Source organism: Carassius auratus, chromosome 19 (genome assembly GCF_003368295.1).
Source record: "Carassius auratus strain Wakin chromosome 19, ASM336829v1, whole genome shotgun sequence".
NCBI classification, from domain to species: Eukaryota; Metazoa; Chordata; class Actinopteri; order Cypriniformes; family Cyprinidae; genus Carassius; species Carassius auratus.
Window position 1 is genome coordinate 28,767,718 of NC_039261.1, and position 14,017 is coordinate 28,781,734.

General features: G+C 37.7%; 1 protein-coding gene across 3 annotated transcripts in view; it reads right to left on the reverse strand.

Moving 5' to 3' along the window:
- Window positions 1–14,017, reverse strand: part of LOC113120124 (growth factor receptor-bound protein 10-like) — a 50,201-nt gene that overhangs the window by 20,953 nt on the left and 15,231 nt on the right. For all 3 annotated transcript variants that reach the window (XM_026290034.1, XM_026290033.1, XM_026290032.1), the window contains 3 exons: window positions 12,026–12,119; window positions 5,877–6,123; window positions 4,265–4,400 (listed from right to left, as the gene is read on the reverse strand). In XM_026290034.1, coding sequence (XP_026145819.1) covers window positions 4,265–4,400; window positions 5,877–6,088 — 348 coding nt within the window. In that variant the 5' untranslated portion in view covers window positions 6,089–6,123; window positions 12,026–12,119. The remainder of the gene's footprint in view (window positions 1–4,264; window positions 4,401–5,876; window positions 6,124–12,025; window positions 12,120–14,017) is intronic.

Here is a 14,017-nt window from a genome sequence, read left to right on the forward strand (position 1 = left end):
GCGGCGGACCTGTGCGCTCTTGCCGTTTTAAACAAACATATACACCACTCTAAGTTAACACACAAGCTTAAAGTTGACGTGCAACCAAAATTGACCCCATTTATTTTCTTAATGCTCATTTTGGGTCTTACGGGAGATTCATCAATGCTCATCACTCTGAAAAACATTTACACATGTATTTGGGAGATGCAAAGCAACCTACAAGGCATTCAAAATACACATTTTTATCTGTCCATGCATTCCATGGGAATCAAAGCTTCAACAACAGTGCTATGCTTTACTAGTTTAGCTACTGATATAATAAAAAGAATAATTGAAATATTTAATTTTAATGATTAAATAGATGATTACATTAATTGAATGATTAGAAATGAAATAATTTTAAATATATATATATATATATATATATATATATATATTAGGGCTGTCAAATGATTAAAATTTTTAATCAAATTAATCAGAATTTTCAGTGGATTAATCAGGATTAATCACTATTTGCAATTACACCTGAATCCTAACCATTTTTTTTTTCTGAAATGCGTACCAAAAGATAAATAACAGGACACAGATACATAATTTTCATGTATTGATTCATCAATATGTGGTTCTTTTTTTTCTCATTTTCAAAAGTTTAACATTTACTTAATCAAATTTACCTGAGCACTATATCAAACCATGCCATTTAACTACAGATACTGTAAGAGTTTTAGGTGAACCAGTGGTTAAATATAGCCACATATCTATGAAATTATGCATAGAGAAACTCGAAAGAATGAACTCAGAAACACAAACATGCGCCCTCTGCACTCTGGGCACTCTTGTTTTTAGGAGGTGTTCATTTGCTCTGCCACAATACTTTAGGATCGATATTTTCACGTTCTGAAGGCTTCAAGTGCCAGTAAAACCGAGGAAAAATGCAAATGCTTTTTCAAACAGCTGTAATTTACGCTGCATTGCATGTAGGCGTTCTGCGCATGCGCAGTGTGAAACACAGGACGCTATAACAGGAAGAAGCTCCGGTATCAACTACCAAAGTCGTCTCTGTTTATCGAGCTTGGCATGAATGTATTTGAGAGTAACTGGGGTAAAACCTTAAGCTTCTTCTGTGTTTTCGTCGCAGCGCTCGCCGCTGTTTTTTACTATCTTGAGAATTCAGAGATCGACGACACTTTCCTGACCCAAATAATTTGACACTGCGCATGCGTGTAATGCGTTAAAAAATTTGACGTAATTAACGACAAACAACTAATTAACGTCGTTAACGCGCTATTTTTGACAGCCCTAATATATATATATATATATATATATATATATATATATATATATATATATATATATATATATATATGAAAATTTTACCGATTTAACCTTTTTTTTGAATTCATATTTCAGAATTTATTATATATTTACTGTTTTATAACTTAAAATCTAACTTCTTACAAATATTTCTCTTACTAGATATATTTCTGAAAAAGTTGTGTTGGTTTGATATTTTGCTACTTATTGCACACAAATCACACACAAGTGTGGCCAAGTACTTTTTGCGGTGACAGTAGAGTAAATTGTAAATTCATGCAACATACAAATGCATTCACTTGTCCAGAAACTTCTAACTGCTGCGCATTTGAGCAAGAGAGCGTATGATTTCAGTTGCAGATGCAGGCAGAGAGTAATCTTATCTATTCTGAGGGCAGTGCCAGTATAAATACAAAGACGCTCAGACGAACACATACAGAAAAGACCTCTGTGGAGAATGCAAAAGAAATTATAAAAGATTTCATCTTTGTGAAGCATACTGACAGATCTCAAGCACCTGATTATAATCACACTAATGCACTGTCCGTTTCACAAACACAGCAGCAGCATTTATTCCATTCCCACGCTCCGCAAGAGACTACATTGAGCATTGCATGTTGTGCCTACAGTATGTCATGCCCGCCAATGTCTGAGCAGAGTCTGATACCCGCCGGTCACTAAGGGTCAGACGATCCTCGTGAGATTATTTAGAAACCCAACATGTGCATAACCCATCTACAGCATCCTACAGTAGTAATATCAATGCCCAAAAAGCACTGCCAACCATAATAGGCCACGCTTACTGGAAATGTGTGCTCCAAACTCTAGAAAACAACATAACTGACATCAGTTTCTGGGAACAAAGTTTAAACGAAGGTCAAAAACACTAGGGCTGGGTGGTAAAACAGAATATACTGCGTGACTGTAGAAATATCAACACGTAGAGATTTTGCCACATGCCTTGGGATATCAGTGGAAATGACTGCTGTACATTATTTAGATGCAACTGCAAATTGTCACGTTAATATTAGACTTCATCTGATGTACATGAGCTAATTGACTTGGAATATGGCTCACAATCAGGGTCTGGAGTCTGTTAATAATATCATTTTTCTGTTTTTACTCATTTGAGTGTGTTTGTGCACTGATGCCAATTCGTTTGTTATGAATGGCCTTATCTTTTGGTCTGTGTCCACGAAGTTCCAAATAAAAAGTAATAAATCACACAGAATTCACTGGATTATTTATAAATTGGCAGCACCACATGACTGTTTCTATATAAACCATTTTTTAAATTTAATTTCCAGGAATTATAACTATAATATAATAAACATGTTTTCATGGAATATGAATTATTACTACGAAATTATGAATCATTCGGAGAAAGAATTAAAAGCTATTTTAATGACAGACATCTGCCTCTACTTTTTATTATATACACCGATATATCTATGGAATCCGGATCATGGCTTCCACATAAATATAAAGCAGCACAACTTTTTTTTATCTTTGATAGCATACATTAATAAATGAATGAATAACTTAACTGTAGTACCAAAATTGACCTGACCCTTTCAGGATGTCCTATACGTCTTGATAATGGAAATCTTACCTCAGCAGACTGTCTTGGGTTCAAACCTCAAAGCTAAAGCCGCGTCCTGTTTTCAGATTTTTTTCAGTTGTTCTAGACCCTAATGTGCTTGCGCATGCCAACGAGCATAAATAAAGTTATTTTCTTTCCTTTGGAAAGGGAGCTTAAAGCAAGGCATTCTGGGAAATGACAGAAAGGATAGGAAAGAGGAAGGAAGGGCTTTGACTGCTGGCACAGACCTGGACAAATATACACATCCACACACTCGCAAGTGGAAACGCAAGTGGCGTGTGAAAGGAAAGCAGCACTCAATCCAAGAAAAGAGTGTCCGCTCAGAGGATGCTAAGGAAAGATATGACGGGGGTCGAGGGCCAAAAAAAGAGACTGACACTTTTCCGTTCAGGATTTCACACTTGGGACAATGCTTGACAAATGCTCATATCTCGTAGGTCGCTAATTATACAACAATAATGCACGCGTGAAAAAGTACAGGATTTACAAACAACCCCTCTGGCTGACCCCGTGAAGTCCAGAGAGTGTGTGTGGGGAGTACAGGAGATTAAAGAGGAAACGCTCTGTACGACTGCAACCTGATAAGCTTGTGAGAGTCGTTAGTTCTTTACTAAAACATAGCGAGCTTCTCCACTGTAGTGTCTACATTGGCTGTTACTTTCTGAGCCAGCATCCAAGTTGAAATGTAATCTTTAGCGAGTGATTTGAAGCAATCCTTACGGGAACATTGCTGCTTCTCAAGCACACTCTGAGGCTTTAAACACAAAGAAAATCGAGTCCATTAGCTCTTTGATTTGGTGAAGCGGAGTGCTATGCCTGCATTCTATGATTGGATTGGTCAAGTATTTTGACACTGATGAGCACTGTTGGATCACTGAGGCAGACCAGTCTTTAAAAACCTTAACAAAGCAATTAGTAATGGAGAGAAGCATCAAGCATAGCAAATATTACAGAGCACAATTTGGGTGTATCTGATTACTAAGTGGACATGTCTCACTCAATGTCTATGGTGGTTACAGCCAGAGAGGAACAAACAAGGACAAGGAAGGTACAGTATACTTTCGACTTCGGTGTTTGTGTACCTTACTTAGAGTCTGATGTTATCAATGACTTAAGTGAAAAACTATACACTGCAGCAAAAGTGCCACATGCCGCAAAAAAACGCCAATGAAACAACATTTAAATGCAAAAAATCTCCGATCATTTCAGTTTCTCTCAACTTCGATGGTTTCTCGTACAAACCTACATGAGAACAGACTAGGATAGGTCTCATACCTGCAATAAATCACTCAGGTAGCATTCCATGTGTGTCTGATGGGTAATAGCTACAGGGCTCAGATTGCAGTGTCTGTTTTCAACTCTTACATGTGGCTCCGATGGCTGTGGCAGGGATCCAGGGCTCAGCACAGGAGATCCCGAGGGGCTGCAGAGCTCAGGGAACGGGTTCGGAATTGCTGGCAAAGACGCTGGACGAACTTGCAACTCTTCTTCCTGAAGTCGCCTACAAGGTGAGACACAAAGAGGCAAGAAAAAAAAGAGGTTGTACTTATACTTTTGTACTGAACTCACCTTTAAAATGCAATGCACCTCGTTTCATTAAGATATCATTAATTTATTAGCCATGCAGTATTCCTGACATCATCCGTGTTTTAATCAATACGACGATGAGCAGGGAACTAAAGCCCTAAAGTTCCCTGAAAACTTCAGAACTGTAATGCGATAGGCTAATGAAAAATAAATCAGAAGAATCATTATGGCTTCTACTACAGAATATATGAATGAAACCAAGTGATTTGAAACCCACGTAGCCAACCGAGAAGCGGTTCATGAACTCTCATAGTGTTTGGCAGAGTTCAGCAGACAGACACATAGACTGCAGATGCTAAACTCGTCTTCGGGTCTTTGATCTACATCAATAAGACCGGGAATAATACATGACTGCCTCAGCACAGTTAGAGCGACCATAATAACTGAGAGAATTTTTTAAATCCGAACCGTAGCAGGGGGTGGGCCGTTCAGGGTTCATGGCCAAGTCAGAACGAAAGAAGACTGCGTGCTTGTGTTAGTGTGTAGAGACGGGAACCTCTGAGTGAACCCATCTCGGTGTGTGTATGTGTGTGAAACTACACCCTGCTGTCATAGAGATCAGAAAAGAGTGGATGAAAGACGGCAAATGATACAGAAGCCCTGCAGAAAGGTGAGGTGTAAAAGAGCGGAGCAGAAAAAGCAGTCGGAGAGGATTCTGAAAGATGACTTTAAAATGAAGCAAGCGTAGATAAACTTTTTTATATTATTAAAAATCACACAAAATTTAATTCAGAGCCCTAGATATAATCAATGACTTGATAATTACAATGTGTGATACAAGAAGGGTTTCAACAGCTTTTGACCAAATCAGTTTCAGTTAATATAATTTCATTAAAGATGAAATAATGAAATATTAGAGCATAACTCAGCACAGCTACACTACCGTTCGAATGGTAGTTAGTAATATTTTATTAAAGAAATTAATACTTGTTTATCGAGGTTTCAAATGCTTTAAACTGATAATAAATGACAGTAAGAATTTTAAATTAAAGAAAATTAAATGCTGCTCTTTTGAGTATTAAGCAGCACAACTATTTTCAATATTGATAATAATAAGAAATGTTTCACAAGTAGCCAAATCAGCATATTAGAATGATCTTTGAAGAATCACGTGACATGATGATAAAAATGTGGCAATTTTTTTTTAAGATATATTAAAACAGAAAACATTTCAATTTAAACTAATTATATTTCACAACATTTCTATATTTTGATACTTCATTGTTTCTTAAGGTAATGCAGAAAAATTGCAGAACACATTCGAAATTTGCTTGATTTTCAAGTCTGGAAATCATAATTCCGCTGATGTTGTCATATTTTCATTACCAGTCAAAACACACTTAAATTAGTGAATATACAATATAATATAATGTGTGTAAATATGCATTACCTGACGGCATGTATGTGCATTGGCTGTGATCGCCGGAGCTTGTGGGCAGGAGTGTGGGGGGCGGTCACTTTATTAATAGGGGCCCGTGGCAGTGGGGCCACTCTGTTGCCATGGAGTCCACTGCCATCAGTGCTGTGCAAGAGGGGGGCTGAGTCCGCATGCTGGGTGCCACAGGTTGCATAGATGCTCTCATAGGAAGAAAGAGAGGCCATGTCATTCACCAGAGCCTCCAGATCTACATCATCCTCTGCAGCAAAAGTAAAAAAAAAAAATACATGCATGGTAAGAGAAAGAGATTGAGTCCTTTTGAAACAATTGTTTCAGCAGAAACCACAATACTAACACTAGCCTCAGAAATACACTCCATTCAAGTACAAAAGGATGCTGTAATTAATCATTGAATATTATGCATATTAACTGAGAGACTGTGTATAATATTTATACTATAATTTGTCTAGCTGAAGAACCTTTTAATAAGCAAAAATTTTAAATAAATGATTACATACTCTTTTTAAATATTATTTTCTTTCAGTAAGGATTCATTAATTAATCATACTGACCAAACTGAACATATTAGAATGGTTTCTATAAGATATTATAGACTAAAATGGAAAACAGCCATTTTAAATTGTAATAATATTTCACAATATAATTTTTTTCATTAAGTATATTCTTGCTTAAGAGACCTAAGAACAGTATTTTTTTTTTTAATCTTGAAATTCAAACTCCTGAAAGGTAATTTGTATACATAACACCATATAAGTCATTCAAATGAAAAACAATATTATGTAAATTTCTTATATAGGCTATTCTAAAATAAAACTTCACGTTGCACTGAACCAGGGCACCACCACATACACTTTTTATTAGGGAATTTATTGATTCATTTTAATTTCACAATTTCACTTTAAATCAATTATTTCAAAACCATTAAATCAATCATGTCAAGTTTGAAAGTATTAAGGCATTCTCACACTAACACCACCACGTTTGACCGTCGGCAAGATTGTGGAATGTCATTTTAATTTCACACCAGACATAATGGGATGCATGTCATCCAAAATGTTCCATTTTTGACTCATAGAACATTCTTCCAAAAGTCTTGGGGATCAGCCAGGTGCTCTTTGGCAGATGAGAGATGCGCGTTTATGTTCTTGGTTAGCAGTGGTTTCCACATTGCTCCTCTCCCAGCCCACATTTCTTTGGAAGAGTTTTTTCGGATCCACTGTGGCTTTCTGGATGATTTTAAGCCGAGCCTTTGGACACACTTTGACAGATCGACCACAGAACATTCACCACCATGTCCACTTGTTTTCCATATGCATTATGGTTAAGTGGTGTTCCAGAATTTCAGAAACTGATATAACTTTATGTCGATGTAGTTACTAGTTACCAGTTTTCCATTATGTTTCAAGAAATTTCCTTTTAAGTATGGTTCGTTTAATTGAATATATAAGCATCTTGAGATGGTGTAGCATAGCGATTTAGAATCTTGGAAAGTAATCAAAGATTTAATGGTCTTATTTGAACAGTAGTTGCATAAACTGTATGAGAACAATGCACTTAATATACAATGCCACTAACAATAAGTAGCCACGAGATGGCAGTATCAAATTAAATGACTAAAGACCAAAGCGATCTGTACTTTTGGTCACATTTCAGTGTTCCCTGATCTGACTGAATCCCTCTAATCTGACTCCGAGCAAATCATCTTGAGTCAATAACCCCATAACTTTACTCACTGACATCCAAAACCAAACAGTCCACCAATCTTGCTCACACACAACAAACTAGCACAATACACTCTGTTCTGTGGGAGGAACAGCAGGTGGTTTGTGGAATTGCTCTGTAATAACGGTACATGCCTGTTAAATGAAGCAAGCTGGACAGGTTCAATAGCTGGCATGTATTTTCACTAACTTGGTTGATGACTGAAATGCTTTAACCTACTGATTCTCATCTGCCTTTGCCTCATGACCTCAAGTGGTACCCTTCACAGTGCCAAAACTTCATTTTATTATTAGCATTTAGCGTTGTTTTTTATTTTTTTTTTCCTGCCGTCCACAACCTTATCAAAACAGCCCTGAGACACATTTTTGGGTCATGACCCATTAGTTGAGAAGCACTTTGTGCAATCAAGACCCATAAAAACTATGCTTTTAAGGCCCTACAGTGGTGATCTCAAACAACTGGTGCTAGCAAATCATGCTAAATGTAATGCTAGTGAAGTGTGGGTCACCAAAGTGCTTTTCCTTCATCAGTACCAACACTGCTGAAATATGCTGTCCCTTATTGATCCAAACTTGTTAAGCAAAAAGAAGGCAGCGAGATGGCCATGCTATCAGAAACAAACAGACAGAAAAGTAAACGTTTATAGACTAGCTAAAAAGAATATTTAGCTAAACTAGCTCCCCGAGGAGTTTTAAATTCTATTAGAATAGAGAAGTCCAAACCACAACTATAATGAAAACAATGCAACACTTTCACTTAACTTTTATCAACTGCAAACAGATGTTAACGAATATCTAGTTGTGATGAAACCGAAGAGGCCACATATTTTCATTTTGATAAACATATTTGCAAAAAAACAAAAACAAATTTAAGGCAGGAAATGTATTCATTGGTTGTTGATTGGATATTGAGATGTAGGTCTATCCACTACATTAAAAAAGTGGAGGGAGATGAATGTGTTTCAAGCCAATTTTAACTAAGCTAGCTAGCAAATATTAGTTTAGCAATACCCGAGTTACCTTAGCAACTGAGGAAGTGACCAATCAGAGAGGCAGATTCAAAAACAGATTTAAATCAATGTTCTGCTCCTGACATCCTGTAGAAAACCAGCAGCGTTCGAACCGCTGTGCATTCCATACATACCCCAGCCCCACACACTTCCGCGTGTGTCCGAGTGTAAGAGTTCCTGAATGTAAGGAGAGAGCTCGGCAAGTGCCCTGTGCATGAAAGAAGTCTCCTCAAACTCAAACGTGTACATAAAATAAGATGAATAGCACTGTAAAACGATGCTAGATCCAGATCTACAAGTACAAGATCTTCAAGTACAGTGAGTACAAGGGATTGTCAAAGAGCATCTTCCCATTTACCGCTCTCAGTGCTAAATGGTCTGAATATGCTTTGAGTGCTGTTTTGTGAATATGCAAGAGTTTTTGTTTTTTCTTTCCAAACACTCCCTTCCTCTTTTCTCCATTTCACATTCCTCAAAGTCGCCTTACTAACAAACACAAAAATGTTCATATTATACCACGGTACATGTAAAAGAACATGCTATTACCATAGTAACATAAAAAAATGATGTAATTACTTTGGTATGACCAGACATCATGACATTACCACAGTACATGTTGACATCATAGGTTATTTTTTATATGTTATCATGGTGATAACATGTGCTACAAAGGTAAACTCATTTTATTGAGGCTAACATAAAAATAAACTAAAAAAACATGACATTAACTATCTACATGTAATAGAACATGCTACTACCATGGTATTTTAAAAATCACATTACTATAGTTCATGGTGATGCTATAGGCTCTTGTATGTTACCGTCCTCTTCTCACACTTGTTGAACACTCGCAAATTATAAATCCTCAATGCATCACATTCAAGTTAAACTATTGACTGCATGCTGCATTGTTTTCAGGGTGGGTTTTACAAAGAGAGGTGTGTCTAATTGACCCTTTGCAAAGACCTGACCCCCTTACTTACTGTTGCTATTAAAGCAAGAAATAAACATGAATGTACATTAGAAGGTATTTTATTTAAACTGTGGGAAGATGTTAATACACGCTATTTTAAATTCAAGTCCACCCACAGTAATCTACTCTCAGTTTCGGCTGATTCTGCAACATGATCGTTCAGACCGCCTGTCAATCAAGCTTCCTGCAAAGGGTCTCATTTAGTGGACAAGTCTGACAAACATTCCAGAACGCTCCTTACAACCATACGTTCACTCTGGTTTATCAGTTATTTTTTATAATCAATACTTGATTATTAATATCAGACCTTGTCAAACAAATAACAATAATAAAGAATACAGTGCAAATAAATGGTCAGTTAGGCTACGTTCACACTGCAGGGCTTAATGCTCAATTCCGATTAAAAAAAAAATAAATGAAGTGAAAAGAAGTGACCCTCATGCGCAGAAGAGTACTCAACGGTGAACGACGACACTCGTTGTTTGCGAAAGTAACAACAGTGTAGTCAACAGCGGAGCTCTTTTTTGCAATAAAGTTATTTTCCCAACGGAGCCAGCACAATTACAATCTTCTCGTTCTAAGAAGAAAATTAAAAAGGAGGAGGAGAGCAAGGTTTTTGGCCATCACGTTTTGTGAAGCAGTGTTTGCAACGTCGGTACAGAGCAACGTGTGGGTTCGGAGTCGCAGCCAGGAGTGGTGGGATACTGATGTGAGTGGCTCTTCTCGTTCCTGCCTACTTCAATGCAGAATTATGACGTTTGTAGTGTATAAATGACGTACGGGTCGGATACATGTGGCCTGGCCGTTCAGACGGAGGTCACATTTCAAAAGATCGGATACGTATCGGATTTAGGACCACATACCCAAGTGGCCTGGGTCACATTTGAAAAAGATCGGATCTGTGTCGGAAGTGGGTAGTTTCTGCCTGCAGTGTGAACGTAGCCTTAGCTACATCATAACATTCATTAGCAATCCATAAGGAAGAGTCCTAGCTAGCAGTGATTTTTTTCAATAGAGGATACACAGATCTCTTCAGTGCCCAATACTGTCAGACAGACTGTCTCTTTCCTGTTGCTTTTCTTTCAGCTGTACTTTCTCACTTTGGAACTGTGTTTCAGAAGACGGTCCAACCTCATGTGCCCAACTCTCTCTCTCTCTCTCTCTGTGTGTGTACTGAATATAGGTCACCTCATATAACTCCAGCCTCAACTTATAGAGCACAATCAGGCATGTAAGTGCAAGCACCCACCCAGTGGCTTGCCACAGTTGACCAGAAACCAACACAACAAGAAAGATTTATAGGCTTTTACACTGTGTGTGTGTGTGTGTATCCTCAAGTGTGTGTCTGTGTATGTATGGGATACAGGAGTACTGCCATCTCGCCCTGCCCAGTAGGAAGCCATCATCAGTCCCTACGAGGAAATTGGCTTAATACGCAGACTAAATAATGTCTTACTGAGCACGTAAAAATGCAGAAAAGTTTATGTGAGGATTCAGAGTAGAGGAAAGAAAACATCAATACCTCAGAATATAAACAGTAGAAGTTAATAAAAAGTCTGCATCAAGACTCGGTTTACTTAGCAATAGCATACATATTTGTCCCGAGAAGTTAACTAAATATGCCAAACTGTCCCTTTGATCTCAGTCTGATGATGCTCTCATTTGGGAAAAAATAAATCATTTTCATTACGGTTTTCCTGGATGCAGGGGTTTTAAAACAAGTTTACACCAAAGTGTTTTTTTTTCCTCAAGGGACTCGATTCCTAAAATACAAAGGCAGCTATATTTATGCATAAAGGATAAACATATATATATATATGTGTGTGTGTGTGAGTGAGTGAATGTGTGTATATGTACATATATAAACTTTCTGACATCCTAGGGTCTCATTGGACCCAGTTCCCAAGTGGCAGGGTTAAAGTAAATTAGTATTTAGATCTTTATATATAAACAATAGACAGTCAAGATGTTGTATCCATAAATCAATGTCAGCATTCCTTACAACCCTGACCAGCCCACAGTGTATGTCTACACACAAGAGCCTGCTGTGGCTTTCTGAAAAATCTATATGCTTCATACTAGTGACACGTTAAAGCAAGGCTGCATCTGGAGAGCAGGACATAGACACACACACACACACAAGATCTGCAGCCAACAGCCTTGCTCACAGCTATAAAACGGTTAGAAATTCGGGGAAGGCCCTGGCTTGCATAGCTCGTGGAGGATATACAGCGCTAAGTGCACACAACCACCGCAGCTACAAGAAGGGTCGCCAGTAACCTCTGTGACCTTACAGAACCCAGTGACCTCCGCTATGCTACTGAGGACAAAGGCTGCCTGTGCAATCCAATTAGATAATGCCACTTAAAATGCAACATAACTAAAGCAATTGAATGTACATGAACAAAAGGATAGAAAGGCCCTTTAATAACCCACCTGGGTGATTGAGAGAATTCCGATTGGACGACTGCTGGAAGCTTGAACCGATGAGATTTGATGGCCTGCGAGAGGGGGTGCGGTCAACATTGCCCTGAAGAGAAAAAAAAAATGGAGAAGGTCAGACAGCTCAAGTAGTAACATAAAAATGATATATAAAGAGATGCATCTCTGCCACTTTATGCCATGACCAATACTTTCAGGCTATAGTCTGCTTCTAATGTGGACACTTCTAATATTTAATGGAACCATTCACCACCCCCATCTCCCCGCCCCCAAAATGGGATTTTGTCATAAATTGCTCACCCTTATAATGTTCTTGTATGATTTACTTTCTTCTAATAAAAAAAAAAAGTATAATTTAAATAAATAAATACTGGTCACTCTTCAAAATAATAAAATAGAGAATCTGAATCTGATAGTTTTATTAGTTGATCCAGTTTACAAAACTAACTGAACCAGTTTTGACTTTGACTTAATGGTCGAGTAAGAATTGTAGAATATCAGTAAATAAGTTTTGTTTCGATTTCTCCCATAAAACTATATATAAAAGCATATATTGCATGTGGACTGAATGCAAAAACAGAATCAATTTGGCAGAAAATATATGTAATTCATGTCTTTGACAGTAGCAATTACATGCATATATGTTTATGAAAGTCCCATCCATCATTCCCAATGCATCAACATAGAATACTGAACGAAAAAGGGCAACTATGCACACAGCAACAGCTCTGGTGCTCTCAAACCACACTCACAATCTCACACCATATAATTCAAAGCAGAATGCACAAAGATGGAAGAAGTAGTCCAAGAAAAAAAATAATAAAAATAAAGCCACATTTTCAATTTCCAGTTTTCTAGGAAACCTAAGAACATAGAAGCCGAGTTTCCAGGAACTAGCCTCTGCCAGAGGTCTCCATGCTCTCTTTTCTTCCTGTCTTCTTTCTATTTCTCTCTTCTGCTCTCTCTTAACACTGCACCAAGCCAGCCTGCTCTCAGAAAAGAGAAAAACATCTATAAAAACAAGAAGGGAAATTTACAGCTCTGAGAAAGCTTCTCTAATGCTTCAGCCAGTGTTCTGTTAGTTAATCTTGAGCAGTGTTAAAAGACCAAAAAAAAGTCAACAAATGCTGCACACCAACACCAACAGAAGGTTTGCATATTTAAACGGTTTAATTTGGACCATATTACTTTAAATTCAAACTGTAAAGTCTTTTCACTCTCTTCAAGGAAGCTCAAAAGTGGAACGCACCAGGATCTGTAGCAGGGGATGACAGAGGAATGCGAGAGGGTGTGTGTATATATATATATATATATATATATATATGTGTGTGTGTGTGTGTGCTGTACTTGGATGGGCTCCAGGCCTTGTGTCCGTTATGTAAACCTTAACCCCCAGCTGATTCCACGGGGCAACAAAGGCAGCGAATTTCTTAGAGAGGCAGGTCACGTGACCCAATTATAGCTATTGACTAGGCTAAAGAGTGGTTAGAAATCCAAAGCATTTTAAAGTTGACCTCTGAACCCGAAAGCTATAACTTGGCCATTCTAGGCGCTGATGTGATACACAAACATAAACACAACTGCTCAACTTTTCCATTTGGCTCTTGGTGACCAGACACCCAGCTATAAACCTGAAACACAATTCCAAGTCTCCTTTTGACCTATGACCTCTGACCCTAATCGTCATCCTCATCAACTACAAGCAACTTAAGACTTGCAACTCTCCACGGAACTAATCCCTAACCATACCTAAAGAGGAAAAAAAATAACGGATAACCAACCGACCTAACTAAATTTGCATTATTGATACTAAGAAAAATGAAACAAAGATGTACACTTCTCAGGAAAAAAAAAATCTATAAGAATACATATAGAGAAACACTGGGTAAAGGGGACATGAACTGAGAAACCAAAATTTCCTTGCTCTTTTGACATAAGTCATTGTACTATAAAGACATCCTGTAAGTTTCAGAACTCAAAACTGTG